General features: G+C 42.1%; 1 protein-coding gene across 1 annotated transcript in view; it reads left to right on the top strand.

The window, feature by feature from the left end:
• The first annotated feature begins 3,335 nt into the window (after positions 1-3,335).
• Positions 3,336-22,045, top strand: part of LOC134601913 (extracellular calcium-sensing receptor-like) — a 58,015-nt gene continuing 39,305 nt past the window's right edge. Inside the window, exon 1 of the mRNA XM_063446418.1 lies at positions 3,336-4,172. Within this exon, the coding sequence (XP_063302488.1) occupies positions 3,336-4,172 (837 nt within the window). The remainder of the gene's footprint in view (positions 4,173-22,045) is intronic.

Here is a 22,045-nt window from a genome sequence, read left to right as displayed (position 1 = left end):
CTAAAATAAATGTCTTTAAAACTGCTATAACAATCTTTATCAATCTCTTGAAGGCTAATGTAATACTAACAGTGAAAATGGTAGAGTCCATTCAATCCTCTCCCATTCTTGACTGTAGGAATGATATCATTCAGTGAATCTCCCTGTACAATTTGAAAACAGGAGGTGAGCTTATATGTTCAGCTACTTTACATTCATTATATCAGTAACTGGGGGGCGAGGCCTGACCGCGATGCCGAGCGGAGGCAAGTAAGCTGAGCTCCTGCCGAATTTAGGCCCTACAGCACACAAAAGCACACAAACAAGCGAAAATCACCCCAAAGTGCACCCCGTGCAGCAGCATGGACAAAAGAATCCGGCGAAAACCCCACAAGAAGCCGTCAGAAGCGGGCACATCTGTGGCTGACATGTTCGCGGTATCCCGCGTGGCCCAGCCAGACCAACAAGATGGCTGCCGTCACAGCCCCAAAACCTCCTCGATGCCGGCGCACCTGGAGTCTCCCCAGGGCCCCAACTCACCAAAAGGGCATACCTCCCAGATCCTCACCAAGTTGATGGAGGTGAAAACTTACCTGGCGGGGGAGATCAATAGATCCACGGCAGAGGTTAAAGCTGAGATCGCGGCACTGGGGCACCGCACGACCACCCTAGAACAAAGGCAGGTGACAACCGTTATAGCGCACAACGAGGTAACCAGCCACGTGAACAACCTCACCACATGGCTGATAGCAGCAGAAACAGCACTGGAAGACTTAGCCAACCGCTCCCACCGAAATAATATCAGGCTGAGAGGCCTACACGAAAGGGAGGGTGAGGGAAGCCTGTCAGACACAGTAATGGTGATCCTGAAGCCCCTCGCACCAGGCATCCCAGACAACAATTGGCACCTTGACCGGCTTCATAGAGCCCTGGGCACGAGGAAAGCGGATGCCAAACAGCCGAGGGATATAATCATGCGCTTCCAACACTTCTAGACAAAATAAACTATAATGAAGCACAGCAGGGAAGGCCCCATAACCTACAAAGGGGCGAGTATCCTCCTGTTTCAAGACCTGGCCCCAGCGACACTCCAGAGGCGCAGGGAATGGCGACCGATCACAGACATCCTCAGGAATCACAACATAAAATATGCTTGGGGACACCCCTTCAAGCTCATGGCGTTCAAGAACGGCAGACTGAAGATGCTATCACCTGAGGGGGACGCAGCGGCCTTTCTTCAGGCGCTAGACATTCAGGCCCCGCCAGGCCTGCAATGGCAGACAGCAAATCCAGCGGACCTGCAGCTGCTACCCAGGGAGTGGTATACAGCGGGAGAGTAAAGACACGAACCGCAGAGCAGACACACCGAACAGTTTTCACTGGACCACCTCGCATAGGCAGACAAACCCAAGAGGGAGAGATATACGAGGTCGCTAAGGGCAAGTATAGACGCCCAAACCCCCCCCCCCAGATGCAACACGTAAGAAGCCCATGAAAAAAAAGAGAGAGAAAAACATGTATAATCCCAACATTAAAAAAAAAAAAAAAAAGGGAAGGAAAGTTTAACCAAGGGGCAACAACACTATGTTTCCAACCTGAGGAGGCAAAACGCCACTAGGGCACTAGACTCAAGATAACTTTTGTAAATATGATTATGTTAAGATTAACAACCTTTCTCTTTCCCTCCCCCTTTCCCCCCTCATGGTGGCCGGAGCGACCCAAACTTGGCGATCACAGCAACAGAGATCAGAGACACCCCAACGACAAAACCCCGGAACCAGCCGGATGACAACACCTGTAAGTCAGCCCACACGCACCCACCCCAGACACCACTATGTCCACACGCATTAACTCCCAAAATGTCAAAGAGCTGAATGCCCCTAAAAAGCGCAGGCTCTTATACAGAGAACTTAAAAGACTAGGCCCAGACATAGCCTTTCTGCAAGAAACCCACCTACCCAAGACCCTGGGAATATCCCTCAGAGACCACATATACGGTACAGGATACGAGGCTAGAGCACACTCCAAATGCAACGGAGTAGCGATACTAATACACAAACGCTGTCCACTACGGGTCACGGGGGTCAACCCAGACACAGACAGACGATACCTTATAGTCTCCGGGACGTTATTCGCACACACCATACACCTTATAAATATTTACGCACCTAATGAACCATCCAGAGATTTTTGGGATTAAATAGCAGATTATTTAATAATGGGATTATAATGGGATTATAATGGGAGGCAACTTCAACGCCGCTCCATGCCCGGCCACAGACAGAGGGACCATAAGAGGCTTACCACGCTCACACGGCAGGGGGAGACAAGATAGATTGGTACACGACTTCATAAGCACGACAGGACTAATAGATGTGTGGAGGGCCCACCACCCAGGAGAGGTAGACTACACATTCTATTCCGCACCCCACGACTCATACTCCCGCATCGACTACTTCTTAGTTAACGACCAAGCCATCCAAAAGACCACAAAGTCCTCAGTAGGATCTATCACATGGTCCGACCATGCAGACATAAGCATAGAACTAGGCAACCTCTGCACCGCGACCCAGTGGAACTGGAAACTAAACACCTCCCTACTACAGGACCCAGCTATTAAAGAGACTATACGCAAAGAGATAATACACTACTTCCAACTAAACACCACACAGGACCTGACACCCACCACCATATGGGTACCCTCATTAGGGAAGCTACCAGAAAAAAAGAAACTAAAAACACAACACTTAAAATCCATCCTACGTGACCTACACACTCAAGAACAGAGACACAAATCCAACCCCACCCCCGACAGGCTCATAGCCCTACAAACTACCCGACGCCACATCAAAGAGACCCTACTAGACGACATCGCGAAGGTGATGACATGGTCTAAGACAGTGTTTTCCAACACATTCCTCAAGGCACACCTACCAGTCCAGGATTTAAGGATTACCCAGTTTTGTCTAAGGTGTTTTTAGAAAAAAAAGAAAAAAACACCTTAGACAAAACTGGGTAATCCTTAAATCCTTGACTGGTAGGTGTGCCTTGAGGACTGGGTTGGGAAACACTGGTCTAAGATAACATTCTATGAACAGGCCAACAAAATGCACACGTTACTGGCACGCACACTCCGCCCGCGACCAAAACAAACACACATTACGACAATCAGGGACTGCACAGGTCAGATTAAGACAGCACCAGCAGATATAGCTCAAATATTCACCGAGTTCTATAAAACCCTATACAACCACACACCCACAGATGCCGACAAAGCACCACACATGCGGCACGAGATCGGACAATACCTTAGCAAAATTGACCTCCCAAAACTGACCCCCTCAGCAATAGAGACCATGGAGGAAGAATTCACAGTGGACGAAATAGACAGAGCTATATCACGGGAACGAAAAGCCCCGGGTCCTGACGGATATGAGGGCAGCTATTATAAGACATATAGAGAAGAACTGACACCTCACCTATTAAAGTGGTTCAACCACCTGATGCAGGGCAGACATCCTGACCCAGATATGTCCACGGCCCACATAGTACTAATACCAAAACCGGGAAAAGACACGACTTACCCAGAACATTACAGACCCATATCGTTGATCAACCATGATGTAAAACTACTGGCCAAGATATTAGCGGACAGACTATCTCCACACTTAACGAACCTAGTCCACGCAGATCAAGTGGGCTTCATCCCCGAACGTCAGTTATTTGAAAACACTAGACGCAACATAGACTTAATATGGACACAGATGACCTCACACATCCCAACGCTCATCCTCTCTCTCAACGCTGAAAAGGCGTTCGACAGAGTTAAGTGGACATACCTGTTCGAACTCCTACGACATCTCCGATTCCCGTACATCAAAATGATCCAAGACATGTACACAGATGTCAAGGCACACATCCGGATCCCGGGCGCCATGACAGCCCCTATCACCCTACACAATGGCACACGTCAGGGCTGCCCACTGTCACCCCTCCTGTGCGTACTCACATTAGAACCCCTAATGCAAGCATTCAGATCAAACCGATCTATAGAGGGAATCACAGTGGGTGACCAAACATATAAAGTATCGGGATACGCGGACGACGTCCTTCTCACCCTTACAAACTCAGGGAGCTCAATGATGGCTTTAGATAGAGAATTAACAGAATATGGAGACCTATCAGGATACAAGGTCAACCTATCCAAATCCGCTGCTCTCCCAATAGCCATGACAACAAACGACACAACGCACATAAGGAACCAACACCACATACCTATAGCTCAAAATACCATAAAATATCTAGGGATACAACTGACCTCAGTCCCCAAAAAGCTATACAGGGCGAACTACACCCCCCTTCTTAGGACCCTTGGTGCCGACCTTGACAGATGGGCAGACAAACCTGTATCCTGGATAGGAAGGGTCCACACGATAAAAATGAACATTCTCCCCAGGCTTCTCTTCCTCTTCCAAGCCCTCCCCATATCCATCACTAAAACGGATCTGGCCCCCTTGCAGAGTACAATAGGGGATTTTATTTGGCAACACAAACGACACAGAGTGGCACGCAACATATTGTATAGACCCAAAGACGGAGGAGGGCTAGGTTTACCCCATCTCTATAACTACTCTCTAGCGGCCCAATTGGCCCAAATAGCCATGTGGCACTCGTCACCGGGCGACCGCTGATGGGCGGACCTAGAATCCGGCATAACGGGAGCCGACCTACCCCAATTCTACATCTGGCTACCCAGGGAACACAGGGCCATTTTACGCACCGATTGTCCAGCCATCCTTAACTCCCTCCGGGTCTGGGACACAGTGGTCCTAAAATATAAGCTAACCACTTCACCCTCTCCAATGATGCCCCTGTTGAGAAACAGAGCATTCCCACCGGGAATGAGGGCCAGAGATTTCAAAAATATAGAGGAGATGAGACTACAGAGGGCGATACACCTATATGAAGGGAACCAAATAGTGCCATTTGAGAAGTTCATGGAAAGGACCAGGCTACGACCCCCAGACTTCTTTAGATATATCCAAATTAGAGACTTTGCAGAACACAACCTAGCAAAAATGGCAGCACAAACTACATCAACAGGTTTTGAACAAATGTGCCTCAAAAAAATCCCCCAAAGGGACTTATCACTAACCTATACGCACATCTGTGCACAAACAGCACTGACTGGGGCGACCTACACTACACCACACAATGGGAAATGGACCTCAAAGAGACCCTAGAGGGCACAGACTGGAGAGAAATATGGGACGCAAACAAAGCTATCTCAGTGTGTGTCACCCAACAAGAGCAGGCCTACAAGACCATGCTGAGATGGTATACCACCCCGGTAAAATTGTACCGTATGCAAAAAAAAACAGACGACTTGTGCTGGAGAGGCTGCAGACACAAAGGGACGTACATCCATATGTGGTGGGACTGCCCGAAAGCACAGACCTTCTGGAGGGAAATTGGGAGCCTACTTGATAAGGTATTCCACAGGAAAGAAAAAAAAGACCCATGGGTGTTTCTGCTCTCTAGAACACTAGATGATTGGCCGAGGAAGGAACAAAAATTCCTACACAAAATCACGCGTGCTGCCAGACTTACCATGGCACAGGTGTGGCTTAAACCAGCAATCCCCCAGGTAAACACAGTAATCCACAAAATACAAGACATACAGGTCATGGACCACCTCACGGCACTGGTGAGAGGCAACATGAAAACCTATGAAAAAGTCTGGGAACTGTGGATGGCTGGAGATTGGGGGAACTGAAAGGATAACACACTAGGGTCACCCCGCAGACCCAACACCCAAAGCAGATACCAAGAGAACCTCACACCACGGCGCTCCGAACTCCACCATGAGGAGCCCCCCCTCTATCCTGCTACCCCCCCCTCTTTCCCCTCGACTCATCCTAACATCGTTGCTGGAGGAGAGACCATGTCTATCAATCCCCAACCATGAAAGGTCCTTAAACGTTGGGCCGCTCCGCAACGATTAAGGTTTCATAATTCAGAAATCTGAATCCTGAGTAAGATATTAGCCATCAGTCATAAATAATGACACCAAATAGCAAATACATGCAAACTGAGTAACTACATGCAAACTGAAGACGCGGTCAGATGCAAACTGGAACATGATCTGTTTACGAACCAATGTCGACTAATGAATATACCATGTAACATATGCATTAACACACCAGTGTACAACAATGTCATACCAAAAGTAAAGAATTAAAAAAAAAAGTAGTGACTTCTGACAGAGACATCTGTTCCACTACAGGCTGGTAATCATAACTAGAGCATAGCTACTGGTAATAATGGTAGAGCATACCTACCAACTTTCAAATGGACAAAGAGAGACACTTTCATCTTGGGGTGTGGTGTAGGTGTAGTCAAGGGCGGGATGTCCTAAGAAATTTTAGGAGACTTACGAATTGCAAATTAGGCATCTAAAATGTAATTTAGAACAAGAACAATGTATCTTATTTACACAATCTGATTTCTAAACAGATATATTGTAATTTAAAGACACATTACTGTGGAATTCCTAGAAAAGAGAGAAATTAGGATAGAAAAGATAAACAGAGGAATTTGTGCCCAAAATAGGGACTGTCCCTCCCAAATAGGGACACTTGGTGGGTATGAATTAGGGTGAGTAAGGCTTTATGGACTAGATCTCATACTATTCTTCTAGACTGTGTGCATTTTATTTGAACATTTCTGTAAACTATCTTTTGACCTCATGTTTTTTTTTAAGGTTTACAGTAGGCACCATAACTGCTTCATATCATTGAAGTGGTTATAGTGTCTAGAGTCCCTGGCACCAAACAGTTTTTAATGTTTTAATGCTAAAACCATCACCACTGTGCTGCTTGGGCTAATAAGAAATCTTTGGCCTGGGAGTAATGAGTGGTTGTGATTGGCTGGGTGTGTCAGCTGACTGCATTCAGCCTATCAGAGTGCGAATGTTGGTAGGAATTTAAATGCCTACAAAGAAGTGTATGATATCTCCTCTAGTAGAGGAGTGGCTGTTGGAAGCCAGGAACCCTAATTCATGGTTAAACTAACCCACAATGGAGGGACAGTGCCAGGGGACTCCAGGCACTATAACCAATTCAATTAGATAAAATGATTATAGTGCCTACAGTGTCTCTCTGATCTTCAAAAGATGGTCTAGCACTCCTTATGTCTGTGAACAATCAGATCCCTTTATACAGGTTATTACCAAGAATAATACAACAAACTATAAATTATAAACATTTAGTGCTGTTTTTGCAGTTTTAATGAATAAACTCACTGTGGCGGACCGCCAGTATATCGCTGCCACAGACTCCCTTTCCCAGTGTGAAGAAGCTCTACCATGTAGTGAAAGTGACTATAGCTGGTATAGCTTTCCCCCCATACATTAGTCGAGACTGAATGCTGAGAGTAAATATGTTTATTTCAGGCAAGCACTCTCAATTTATACACAGACCCCAAGCAGGGGGTCTCCATACAGAAATACAGTAAGCTCCTCCCTGTATCTGAGAGATAATTGAGTCAGGAAAATGTAACTCATTATCTCTCAGTTAAAGAGAAACATAACAAATATCATACCACAGTGAAAAAATGGTTAAAGAATGGGCAAATTTTAGTATACCTATATACCTAAAAGTTCCCCTAAAATACATGGGATCCCCACAAGAGTCACATCCACAGATAGCCCTGATCTGAGTGCCCAAGTTGGCCAAAAAGTGCTCAGATCGGTTCGGTGGTGTGGAATCTCACTGGGGTCAAGTTTTCAGCCGGCCCTGAGGTAGAAGCCCAAAATAGTTACAGGGAAATGGTGGCCTGTACAAAAACCACACAATATATTCAAATGCTTTCAAGTAGCGAATGTCCGTAGTTCCTATCTCCCAAACGCTGTTCGTTTAGCTGGTCGGGAACTGGGACGAGCAACGGTTCCATCTTCACCAGGGTTCGCATGAGGGCCTAGCCTAAATGAGTTCCAGGCACTTGACAACCAGATACTGCTGGCCGCCATCCATTCTGTCGACCCCGTTTTGATTTTGGTTTTGCACTTGATAACTGATGTTCCACGTTTTAAAGGGGTGCTGGGGTGGTCATCGTTCGGTGGTCGAAATAAGTGAGTTTGAACGAAAATCCAAAAAGGGAATGGTACCGATTCAAGTGATGGGGTATTCATTCACAATCACATTTATTAAAAAAGAAATAAAATAAATTATTAAATTATTTAAAACACTACTATTGCAAAACAGCCTTTAAATATGACAGTGAATTCCATGTAGTGTTGGACTTTTCACCATTTATATATATATATATATATATATATATATATATATATATATATATATATATATATATATATATATATATATATATTTGTGTGAAGGGCTCATGATGGCAAAGAGAAATAAGACCTAATAAGTGTAGGATGGTATAAAAGTAGCAAGTCGGTTGTGGTGTGCCGAAACCGACGATGAGGTAGGCCTGAAAATAAAGAGGGCCCACCTAGAAGAAATGTAAGAAAAAGGAGTTGATAAAGAGGTGTGGGTGGGAGGGTGATGCAACGCTGACCTCGAAGGTATGGAGCCAGGTAAGGGGTGTCCCTTAAGTAGGGAAGGGGTGTGTCATACGCCCCTCCCACAAACACAGGCCAAAGGGCCTTACTACTTGTGTGAAGGGCTCATGATGGCAAAGAGAAATAAGACCTAATAAGTGTAGGATGGTATAAAAGTAGCAAGTCGGTTGTGGTGTGCCGAAACCGACGATGAGGTAGGCCTGAAAATAAAGAGGGCAAAAATAGAAATTTCAACATTTTAATACAAACTACCAATATACAAACTTAACAAGACATGTTCTGAAAAGCATTCCTTACTTCTTGTACAGGGTTAGGAATGTACCGTGTGTAAGCGGATGATTTCCAGCGCCCCAGTGTCTTGATAACATGAACCGGTATGTTAACACTGGAGGCTGTGGAGGCCGCTCCTATGCGGAAGGAGTGGCCTGAATAGTTAGCTGGCTTGAGTCCCAGCTGTGTTAGTAATGACCTAACGTGGGTCATGAAGTTGGTAGTAGTGAGAACTGAACCTCGTAGAACAAAAAGTGGTTGTGATGGTGGTGCCTTGAGACTCTCTGTATAAGAGTCCAGTATTTGGACGGGGCACCAACTGTTGTGAGTCGGATAGTATTTAACCTCTACGGGTGGAGCGTGTTGACTGTTTTTTGAATGAGGTAGTGTCAGGATATAATAGTCCATGTGTTTGGTTAAGTGCGAATGAAGCAGTAGGTGAGTGGATTGTGTTGTATTGATGGCGGTAAACTCTCTAGGTCTCAGAAACCCATAAAAAGCCACATAAATAGCTGTTTTGAAGACTAGTGTTGTGTTGAAGGAGAAGGGTTTTAGATCTAGTAGTTGTGATAATTTCTTAAGGATATGAAAATCTATAGGAAGCCTCTGTGCTGTATGCGGGGGTTCGGATCTTTGTATACCCCTAAGGATGTTCTTGATTTGGTATGATGACATGAAACTTGAGTTGTTGGGTTGTAAGGTCAGCATGTGATGTTGGATGCCTGTAAGATATAGTTTGATTGTGTTGTAAGAAAGTTTGAGTTTGAGGTGGCAAAAAGAGGCAAAACCTAAAAAAGATGTCATGATGAATGGTTGTAATATGTTGTGTTCCAAAAGGAATCTTTTGAATAAACTGAAAGCTCTGTTGTAGGTTTTCCTGGTATTTGTAGATGGAGCTAGTTGGGACAAAGTTCTGCAATGTTGCATGATAACGTCTAGTCCATTGTTAGCTGATGGAACAGTGGAGTGGCCGTGGCTGTGAGCGCGGCTGATGGGAGAAGTTGATGAAAGGCCTGGAATTTAAAACGAGACAAATTATCAGCTGCCTCGTTACAAATACCTGGAATATGAACACAGTGCAAGAAAAAATTATGACATGCTGCCAACCAAGTGAGTTTCCTCAAAAATCTCATGATAGTAAGGGAGTTGGAGCGACCTTTGTTGATAATGGAACAGGTTGCTTGGTTGTCTGAGTAACACCTGACTGATGAACCTGTCCATAGATGTCCCCATGCCACGGCAGCCGCCACGATGGGATATATCTCGAAAAGAGCTGAGGTAGAGAAAAAACACTCCAGGTCCTGCACCTCTGAAGGCCAGCTACCCCAAAGCCATTCGTTCCCAAAAATTGCTGCAAAACCTGTGGTAGACGCCGCGTCTGTCCAAACAGTAGGAGAAGTGTCAGACAATTGAGGGAGGAACATGCTTTTCCGTTCCAGGAGTTTAAAAAGTTTCTCCACATGAGAAGGTCTGCCGTGGCTTGGGTATCTAGGGTTAATCTGTGTGCATCATGTAGAAACCGTGGGAACATGCTGAGGAGACGTGATATGAAAGCACGGCCTTGAGGTATAATACGCATGGCAAAATTGAGTGACCCCAGTAAAGATTGTAATTCTTTGCGATTGCAAGTGCGTAGTTGTATATAGAGGTTGATGTTTGTCAGAATGTTTTCTACCTTGGTGCGTGGTAGGCTAGCTTGCATGTTGGCTGAGTCTAGCATGATGCCCAGGAAAGTGATGATGGTATCTGGGCCTTCGGTCTTGGTAGGGGAGACTGGGACCCCCAACTGGTTGAATAGGCTGACAGTGTCTTTGAGGCTAGTGGGAGGGGAAGAATTCTCCTCGACCATTAGGAAATCGTCCAGATAATGTATGACTGTAGGGCATCTGGATATATTGAGTAGTAACCAGCATAGGATTTCGGCAAATGTGTCAAATATGGCTGGACTACTTTTAGAACCAAAAGTTAGTCGTGAGAAAAAGTAGTAGTTCCCTTCCCACTTGATGCCATGTAGGTGCCACAGTGTGGGGTGGATTGGTAGTAGTTTGAATGCATTTGTTATGTCGGTCTTACTGAGCCATGCACCGACTCCTGCCTGTAAGATAGCCGTAATGGCGTGGTCTATAGTGGAATATTGCAGGGAGAATTCCTCCGATGGTATTAGGGAGTTGAGGCTAGGAGTGGTAGAGGTGTGTGGTGCCGACAAATCGATAATAAGTCTCTGCTTGTTGGAAGATTTTCCTGTGACAACCCCGATAGGGTTTGTCCTCCATGTAGTGAAAGGAGGGGATTGAAAAGGTCCCAATAAAAAACCTTCTGACACTTCTTTAGCTATGAGTGTGTCAACAGCTGTAGGGTTGTGTTGGGCGGATTGTAGATTTGGACATTCCAGGATTCCTGAAGGCATATGTATGATACCTGTGTGGAATCCTTCTGATAGACCAGAGATTATGAAATCTACTAAATGTGTAGATGGATGCTGTGACAGAAATGTCGCAAGTAGGGATATGTTGATAGACGTTAGGTACTGTTTGGGATACATTTTATTGGGACACATGATTTTTGCATGTGCCCTGAAACATTTTGAGCATATATGCAATAAACGACAACCGCTGTAATTACATGTACCAACATTAAAGTTATTACATATCTGGGATTTGCCCAGAAACTTGATAGGTCTACCCAGTTTGTCTTTAGCTATTTTCTCCATAGGACCAGCGGAGCTAGGTCCTTGCACGTGGGTATGCTCGTTAGCAGTGGTGGGACAAAAATTTGCAGAATGAGACATGGAGGAGCAGTATGCACAAGCCGGCGTCCTTAGCCCTGCAAAGTGTCTGCAGAAAATCACTGTGTCTATCTTACTCCAGTTGGACCTTGTCCCGTACTGTGAGAAGGCGCCTGACACTTTTGCAGAAAAAGATCTATGATAATCGTAGAATGCCGATCCACCATATTTATTGCCCAGGTCCACCAGCTTGTGCATATACATGTCAAATTCCTCACGCCTGTGAGAGTAAACGGCACATATGACATCCCGGTAGATGCCAAAAGCCAACACAAATTCCGGGATGGTGAGTTTCCTGTTTAGGCGTGCATCCCTGGACTTGACCACCACAGAAATATCCTCATACGCATAAGTTTTATGCTCCACCACATCCTGGGAGGCAATTAGTAGTGCAGCTAAGTTGACATCTTTACCTTCCAGGATGTCTTTCTTAAGGTGCTCAGGTATCATATGGGCAGGGTTAACCTCCTGCTCGTCAGAGGTGGTGGCTGGAGAAACTAGTGGCAACTCGACCAGTGGCGGAGGGGTCACAGTGACTGACCCAGCCAAGGTAAGGGCTGTGGTGACCGATTCCAGTTTCTCCAGCCTGGAGTTTACCTTGCCCATGGATGACATGAGGGATGTAAGCATGCCATGTATATCTGTCGGGTTAGACTGGCTAGTCCCTTCCCCTGCATCAGAGTTATCAGTTGAGGTGTGCAACAGTTTGTATAGTTCCGCTTTCCTGGCAGTAGCGGGGAAAGGAATGTGTCGCCTCCTGAGTTCGCTAGTTATGCGAGGGATTGTCCAGGACCTGAATGATGCAGGACTAGCCATGTCTTCTTCCGGTGGTGGGGAGTTTGGTCTAGCCGGAGTGCTCGGGATGGAGAAATCCTCTACCCCTTCTTGAGACATACTAGATGAGAAAATATACCGTTAGTGTTGAAACCCAGGGGAGGTACTGGCGGGCTAATTATGCCGTGTGAGGCGAAAAAATTAATCTTGTCCTTTGGTGACAGGTGAGGCCCTGCTATTTGCCAAGTGGCTATGAGAGGCTCTATCTATGCGTTGGCGCGAGGGAATATTGAGGCCACCCATGTAGTGGCAGGAATTCGTAGGCCTCTCGGTGACAATAAAAGAAAAACAGGGGAAGGGAGTGACAGGTGACGCCCTCTCTAAACTTTGCGAGGCGGCTAACTAACGTGTGGCCCGAGGGGTGTATGCCTCCGAAACGTTTGAGGCGGGGTGTTGGCCTCGCGGACCTCTAAACTATAGGCGGTATGCCAAGAGGGGAGATACCTATTTGGGCCTATACCCCTAACTTGCCAGTACTCTATGTCCTATTTAGGGAGAACGTATGTGACACGTGAGCAGGCTTACGTACCTGATAGTATGTATACGTATATGGTGCGTAAGGTATAGAAAACCTGGATAAACCTAAAAGGGTAGAAATAGATATGATAGTATGAGAAATGGATCCTGTGATACTAACGTAGACTAGATATGCTGTGGTTGATTTTATTAACCGTATGTGTTGAAGGGGAACAATTAGAGTAAGGAAGTACCCCGCCTGATTGTTATGGAGAAAAACCGTAACGCAGGATTAGCTTGTAGTGTCTACATATAATGTGTATACCTGGTGACCAAAATTTAAAATATATATATGGCCGTGCTACTGTAGTAATCATAGTGCAGGGAGTATGAGTTTAAACTATGAAAATTGACCATATGCAGAAAAGTTGACGTATGAGAGGTTAAACCAAAAGTGTGATTCAAACCTGAAAGTGTGAGATGTTGGGACCGTGTTCTGTATACACGATATATCGTTTGAGTATATGCAGAAAGGTCAGGAAATGTACGTGCCATGTAAACGGGTGTACATGGTAGTGACAACGTAATATACACAATTAAATTAGAGAAAACCTTATCACATATATATATACATTATACCTAATCCTGATTAATTATCTGAGTTTCTAGTGTATGTAATTTGAGTACATAAAGAAAAGTCAGCATATGACACGTGCCATGTAATGAAAAGTGTACATGGTGTGTTTAAACAGGGAAAAGAAGAAAAGAAAAAAAAACGTTTGTTTAAAACAAATTTCCTAAGTGTAAATGGAAGGTACACAAAAAGTAAAGTTGTTCAAGCAAAACTATGTATATGTATACCAGGATAATATCATGAACTATTAATACATGAGCCCTAACCTAGGTATAATCAATGTGACAGCATAAATTATGAAATACCTGCTATAATCGTTATATGTATATAAAACAGACTGGTATTTAATACACTATAATCTGCATTAAAAATGAATAATCCTACTATCAGGTACTAAAAACTTATATAGAAACAAACTGAAATAAAGGAGGGAAAAAGAAAAGCATAAGAATGCTACATACTTAGTACTTGGTTTCCGGAAACCGGAGGGTTAATTTGCCTGAGACTTTGGCCGTAAAGCGTGTGGCCGTAAAGTGAGGCTGAAAATTATTGCGACGCCGTGGGAAGCGATCCGGACGACGGACTTACGTTTGAGAAGTCCTGAGGACTCGATCAGCGAAGAAGACCGGGTTTTTTGTGCGTGGCTGGCCGTGGAAAGACCTGTAAGGAGTTCCTGGACACAGCTGACACCGAAGAAAAACGCGGGTTTCCGAAAGCAAGATGGCGCCGTCCGTGAACCGGAAGTGGATTCAGGATGCAACGCTGACCTCGAAGGTATGGAGCCAGGTAAGGGGTGTCCCTTAAGTAGGGAAGGGGTGTGTCATACGCCCCTCCCACAAACACAGGCCAAAGGGCCTTACTACATATATATATATATATATATATTGTACTAAGTTCTGATAGCTAAATATAAGAATTGGAATATTGCCTTATAGGAGTTAGAACATTGTCTGCTGTGATGAAACAATAAAAGGTTATATTTGTTCACCGAAGGAAAGAGTGCTAGGTGATCTTTGTATATCTCTATGTATGTTGAAAAGAAAGGTCACTTGCACCCAGTAATGAAATAAGGGAAGCCATTGCTCATCTGATATTGACAGCAGATATATCTTGCTATGCACTGCTACTGGCTGTAGTATGGCAAAGAGAAATTTGACTGAAACTAGATGGATTGCACCCATACTCTTCTGGAACCATATACACTGCAATAAGCTGCTGCCATTTTAGTGCTTGGAATATCTCCTAACCAAGGGTATAGACTTGCGATTCTTTGCACCAAAACCAATGCAAAAAAAAAACTACAGTTGTTATGGTGCATAAGATGTGCATTAATCTGCAATATATACATATGTATTTGAATTAATTAATTTGTATTCTTAACTTGGAGATCTCCTTTATTGAAAGCCAGGCTGTAGATGATGCAGCTGGTTAAGATCCTCTGTGTCATTATAATTATAATTGTAATTTGTCACCAAATGGGAAAACTGTCAATGTGTTTATTACTGGATCATTCAGCAGGGAGAATGCCTTATTTAACACTTTATTTAAAATATACATAGATATGACTGCACACATGAATCCTCCCTAGATGCATTATTCAGGAATGTAACAGTTAAAGGGATTCTGCTTATAAATACAAGAAAGAATGTTTTATGCAGCACAATGAAAAGAAGAATGACTTACAGTAAGTACAAAACAACCCTGCATTATATTCTCTATATCGTATTACTGGTCCTTTCCCATACCACCAAATGCCAAACACATCCCATTCGGTCACTGTATCTATACTAAAACCATATTACTATATCGGTAAACTAAACCAAACACAACCGGTTCTGTCACTGTATCTATACTAAAACCATATTACTATATCTGTACACCTCAACCAAACACAACCCGTTCTGTCACCGTATCTATACTAAAACTATATTACTATATCTGTAAACTTCAACCAAACACAACCCGTTCTGTCACCGTATCTATACTAAAACCATATTACTGTATCTGTAAAACTCAACCAAACACAACCCATTCTGTCACCGTATCTATACTAAAACCATATTACTATATCGGTAAACTCAACCAAACTCAACGCGTTCTGTCACCGTATCTATACTAAAACCATATTACTATATCTGTACACCTCAACCAAACACAACCCATTCTGTCACTGTATCTATACTAAAACTATATTACTATATCGGTAAACTTCAACCAAACACAACCCGTTCTGTCACCGTATCTATACTAAAACCATATTACTATATCGGTAAACTAAACCAAACACAACCCGTTCCTTCACTGTATCTATACTAAAACTATATTACTATATCGGTAAACTTCAACCAAACACAACCCGTTCTGTCACTGTATCTATACTAAAACTATATTACTGTATCTGTAAAACTCAACCAAACACAACCCATTCTGTCACCGTATCTATACTAAAACCATATTACTATATCTGTAAACTTAACCAAACACAGTCCAATCTGTCACCGTATCTATACTAAAACCATATTGCAATATCTGTAATGCTCAACCAAATGCACCCCATTCTGTCGCTATATATATATATATATATATATATAATAGGATATATATATAATAGGATATTATATATATATATATATATATATATATATATATATAATAGGATATATATATATACATATATATATATATATATATATATATATATACTATATCCTATTACTATCCCTGTACTACTCAACCTAGTACATCCCATTCTGCCGATGTATACCCATTATATTATATTCCGACTGTATAAAACACTACACCTTATTTAACTTTTGCCTTCCTTACCTAGACGCATTCCTTGCAATGTATTTACCAAGAAAGGAACATTTAGCTTTTGACAGATGTGAAGAACATCCTGAGGTCTAGATATTATTAGTACGTATGTTGTGATATTGTTACTACTTAGGTAAATAGTATTGATTCTATCAACCTCAGAATGATGAAAGTCCAAGTGGATCATGTTGAAAGTGAAATCTATGAATTAAGATACTGGAGTTGGCTTCTTTACTCTGTGAGACAGGCCCATTTTTACTTGACATCTTGTAAGTTTTCTACCTCCTGGAGTCTATATATATCACATTACATATTTCACCAAATTCAATCTTTCTTTTTTAGAATCCCCTTGGCTTAATATCCACTCTGATTTTAAGGTTGTATTTCCTTGTATATCCTTATGTGCAATCTATAACCCCATTTTTTTATATATCCCTACTTGGTTATATATATCTGTGTTATCTAATCAAGGCTGTATGTCTGTGTGAGTACAAGAGTCTCCCTAGGCCTTGACATGAACTATAACCCAACAACTGGAGATTGAGTGATAATCTACTTAGTTTTATTCATACCAAGTGTTCCACTACTGCTCTACTTCTCCTTCAAAATGCTCACACTAGCTCAAGTATTAAGCATTTGTTTGTTGGTTAAAGTGTGAATTGTATTCATGTATTTATTATTAAACAGTAAACCTTTCCTGAGATTCAGAGAGGTGGATGTCGGTTAATGTGCTATTTTGCATTTACATCAGTTGAATAGAACCACTAGCTACACCTTGAGAAAGAACTCTTAACCCCTAAATCTTTCCAATATGATCCATTCTCCTTTAACAAAAAACTCCTGAAAATTACCTAAAAGCACTTTCTTTTGTATTTTTTATTTTTTTTTTAAATGGGAGAGAGGCCAGATTATACTTTTGTTAAACTTCACTGTTTGTAAAAGGTTTTGTGTGGAATTCAGGAAGTTAGGAAACATCTCCTTACATGCTAACTACAACATAATAGTCGGTGCACAATGATCATCCTATTTCCCACACACTAGTTCTATCTCATCATAGGTAATAAATAGAAGTTCTGTTGAAGATTTAGAATCTAGCTATGGTGGAAGTGTTGGGGACAGTTTTCTGACTAGATGTTATATCTTTCATCAAAATAAATGCATGCATCAATGAACAAAAACACAAAATAACAACGTTACATCATTGCATAGTTCTCAAAAGTATTACAATCGGCAGCCTGTTCCCCAGAGTTAACAGTAATAAGTTAAGCTTTCTCTGTTTTCCATATCAATAGGTATTTCCCTCATATTGGAAACATGATGATCAGTATATACAGAGCCCTCTGGCATATAATCCTGTCCCACCTCATTCCAGCCTTTTGCTTTGAAGACCAACAATGCAAAATTGGAGTCTCAAAACTCAGCCGGATGAACCAGCCTGGAGATATAATGATAGGAGCCATTTTTCCTGTGCACATTGACCGAGTGATCGAACGTGTCACGTTTAATGAGAGACCACCTGACGTCAAATGTACCGAGTAAGGACTATTTTTAAGGGTTGTTCTATTTTAATAAGAGACCATTTCTGGTCTTGCTCATGTAAGTGGCTGAAGCATAATTGGATTGTCAACTTACAAATCTTTCCATTTGTTAGCAGAACAATATACAGTGTGCATATTTTTCCTCGCAGAACTAAAAACAAAAAGTAAAAAAGCCTATCAATTTCAACAAAGCACATATTATTTTTAGGTGTATGTAAATACAATGTAAGATAAAAGGGAGCTTTAGCATATACTGCGTGTAAATACTAGAATTATGCATGGTGAGAAATGTTTTACTTGGCAGATCCATTTCTTCCAAAAATAGAAAATGTTATCAGGTTACACGAATTTCAGCCGAATGAATCGCATGTAAGAACTTGTTATATTTTCTTGGAGAAAAGATAATAATCTCTCCAAGTTGTGAAGTTATACCCAAAGATGTACATCAAAGTCTCCTATTTCACATGATGATAAACACAGGTTCTACTTATTGGGGTGAAAAATAACTTATTATCCTTTTACTCAAACTCAATTTCTGAGCTTGGAACATCATTTACAACAGCATGGATGGGTTCCTCAGTCTTAGATAGACTTTAGATTTCTGAAAAATATGGATGGTGGATTACCAAAAAATTACCCACACCTTATTAGATATTTCATTTATTATTCTAATGAGGTAGACACATACAATGTACATTTTCTCTTTGTGAAATAATCAGCTAACCTATGGAATGCTGTTGTTTTTGCTAAGACTGTATCTAGGAATCATGTGGGGAAATAACAATTGGAAAAATAATTCACATGAAGAATATTTTAATTGCATTTACAAACATCAAGACTATTCATATATTCTTTTCTGAGAATAATGGATTTTTTTGAGAAACAAATCTCTTTCACTGAACCATGTACATGTTAATTTGAAAGAGAAATGTATGGACAGTAAGTTAGCCTGAGTCCATCCAAATTCACTCAGAAGCCCATACCTAAAACGTGCAGGTTGCAGAGGAGATAGCAATACTCTGGAATGGGAAAAAGGAAAAAAATACATTATGACAACATGAAAATATCCCACAAAGACCAAGCAGATTACACCATTGCATGTGATATGCAGAGGTGGCTACTGAACAGGTCTAGCTCTAAGAGAAAACATATATTTGGCAGTTTAAGTTATGGTTTGGACATGGTAAATTGATGCTAGGAAAAGCATTTCCTGAGATTCAGAAGTCGTTAACCGGAAGCACACAACCCACAAGTGTTCATTTTCTATGTTGCAAGAACTTGCTTCACCAAGCCCATTGACCAACATTGGATCTACGCCCCCTTAAAAAAGGTTGAAGGGTTGATAGAATGATGAAAAAAGAATATAAATAACAGTTTTAAACAAAAAAATTGCATGTTAAAAAATGTATATGTTCAATAGTGTTTGAAAGTAACATAATTAGCAAGAATCGAATTGCAAATTATAATATATTAGTTATATAATAAGATCTACTCACCCTGTTTCTTCCATTCCTACAGATTGTTTACATTCAGAAGTTACAGTTGTCCTCAATTTCCACATGCAGGATTAATGTGGTTAGCATGTACAGACACAGCAGAGGATATTTATCCAGTGACTTATATGTTTGCCAATTGTAACATGTGGACTAAGGAAGAGGAGTTCCATAAAGATTGGCACATACTGAACATTCTTTGAGGAAAACCTATCTTTTGGTTACCTTCTTAAATATTTCACATACCGTATATACTCGAGTATAAGCCGACCCGAATATAAGCGGAGGCCCCTAATTTTACCCCAAAAAACTGGGAAAACGTATTGAGACGAGTATAAGACTAGGGTGGGAAATGCAGCAGCTACTGGTAAATTTCTAAATAAAATTAGATCCTAAAAAAATTATATTAATTGAATATTTATTTACAGTGTGTGTATATAATGAATGCAGTGTGTGTGTGTATGAATGCAGTGTGTGTGTGTATGAGTGCAGTGTGTGTATGAGTGCAGTGTGTGTATGTATGAATGCAGTGTGTGTATGTATGAGTTCAGTGTGTGTGCATGAGTGCAGTGTGTGTATGTATGAATGCAGTGTGTGTATGTATGAGTGCAGTGTGTGTGTATGAGTGCAGTGTGTGTGTGTGTATGAATGTAGTGTGTGTGTATGAGTGCAGTGTGTGTGTATGAGTGCAGTGTGTGTGTATGAGTGCAGTGTGTGTGTGTATGAGTGCAGTGTGTGTGTATGTGTCACGTCTAAACATTTGTTATGAAGGAACACAACTGCAGATTTCTTATAGTTTGAATATTTATTATAAAAAGTAAAAGGTATTGACTTTAATTCCAATTTACAGGTACTGTAGCTTTAAGTAATAAACGATAACTGAAGTCCACAATTATATGCACTGTAGCTTTAAGTAGTAAACGATAACTGAAGTCCACAATTATATGCACTGTAGCTTTAAGTAGTAAACGATAACTGAATCAGATAGAGTCCTTTAGAAGTAGTAATTAATTAGGTGATAAGAAGTTACAATAGCTGTTCCATAGACTTTAACTGAAGTAAGATAGATGCAGCTAACTGAGACAAAGTATGAGTTGAAGTTAGCTGTAACGGGTTTGTTTTAACGAAGGACTTTGGAGACAGGAAATAACAGCTTTGAGATGCAACGCTTATCACAGAGGTTTTACTTAGCTTCCGGCACATAGAACACTGGTTCCCGAGATCTCCTCAGAGGCGGTTTATCCTGAATGGTGAGAGTTCAGCTTTAGTCGTGGATGAGGAAAGGTGAAGGGAACATGAAGTCTTCCAGTCCGGTCCGGTAACAGAGGGCTTTCACAACGATGTTGCAGCCGGTTCGTGAGTACGGAACGTAGTTCAATAATCCAGCGTCGATCAGCTGGTGCGGTCAGATTAAATAGGGAGACCGTGTCATAAAGAGGTGTGGCTAAGCTCCGTGGAACCAGGAAGTAAGAGGATATCATAATTAAGGCATGACAGTATGAATGCAGTGTGAGTGTGTATGAGTGCAGTGTGAGTGTGTATGAATGCAGTGTGTATGAGTGCAGTGTGTGTATGAGTGCAGTGTGTATGAATGCAGTGTGTGTATGAGTGCAGTGTGTGTGTAGGAATGCAGTGTGTGTGTATGAGTGCAGTGTGTGTAGAAATGCAGTGTGAGTGTGTATGAATGCAGTGTGTATGAGTGCAGTGTGTGTATGAGTGCAGTGTGTGTATGAATGCAGTGTGTGTGTATGAGTGCAGTGTGTGTGTATGAATGCAGTGTGTGTGTATGAGTGTAGTGTGTGTGTGTATGAATGCAGTGTGTGTGTATGAGTGCAGTGTATGTGTATGAGTGCAGTGTGTGTATATGAGTGCAGTGTGTGTATGAGTGCAGTGTGTGTATGAGTGCAGTGTGTGTGTATGAGTGCAGTGTGTGTGTATGAATGCAGTGTGAGTGTGTGTGATGCAGTGTGTGTTTGTGTATGTGTTGCAGAGTCTTGGTGGGGGGTGGGCATTTTTCTTATTATTTTTTTAATTATTATTTTTTATTGTATTATTATTTTATTTTATTATTATATATTTTTATTTTTTCGTCCCCCCTCCCTGCTTGTTAGCTGGCCAGGGAGGGGGGCTCTCACTCCCTGGTGGTCCAGTGGCATTGGCAATTCAGTGGAGGGGGGCTGGTAGAGAGTGTTTACTAACCTCTCCTGCAGCTTCTGTCAGCTCCTCTGCAAGTCCCAGTGTAAGTCTCGCGAGAGCCGCAGGGTCATAGCGCGGCTCTCACGAGACTTACACTGGGAGCTGACAGGGGAGCTGACCGGACTGGCGCGGAGGAGGAGGGAGCTGACAGGAGCTGCAGGAGAGGTAAGTAAACGCTCCCTGCCATCCCCCAACAGCCCCTAGTCTGTATTATGGCAATGTAAGTTGCCATAATACATACAGTGACTCGAGTATAAGTCGAGTTGGGGTTTTTCAGCACAAAAAATGTGCTGAAAAACTCGACTTATACTCGAGTATATACGGTATGTCTATTTTTATTTTTTTCTACTAATATAGAGGGCATTGTGACTGAACACTTAAGGAGTTTGTGTAGTGTTGGTTACAAGTGATTAGTGTCATCAAGATTCTTTGAACATTCTTGAGGTATTTATGAAAATA

The sequence above is a fragment of the Pelobates fuscus genome, chromosome 3, assembly GCF_036172605.1.
Source record: "Pelobates fuscus isolate aPelFus1 chromosome 3, aPelFus1.pri, whole genome shotgun sequence".
Lineage (NCBI taxonomy): Eukaryota > Metazoa > Chordata > Amphibia > Anura > Pelobatidae > Pelobates > Pelobates fuscus.
Note: the sequence above shows the minus strand (reverse complement) of the source record. Positions and strands in the feature narration are given on the sequence as shown.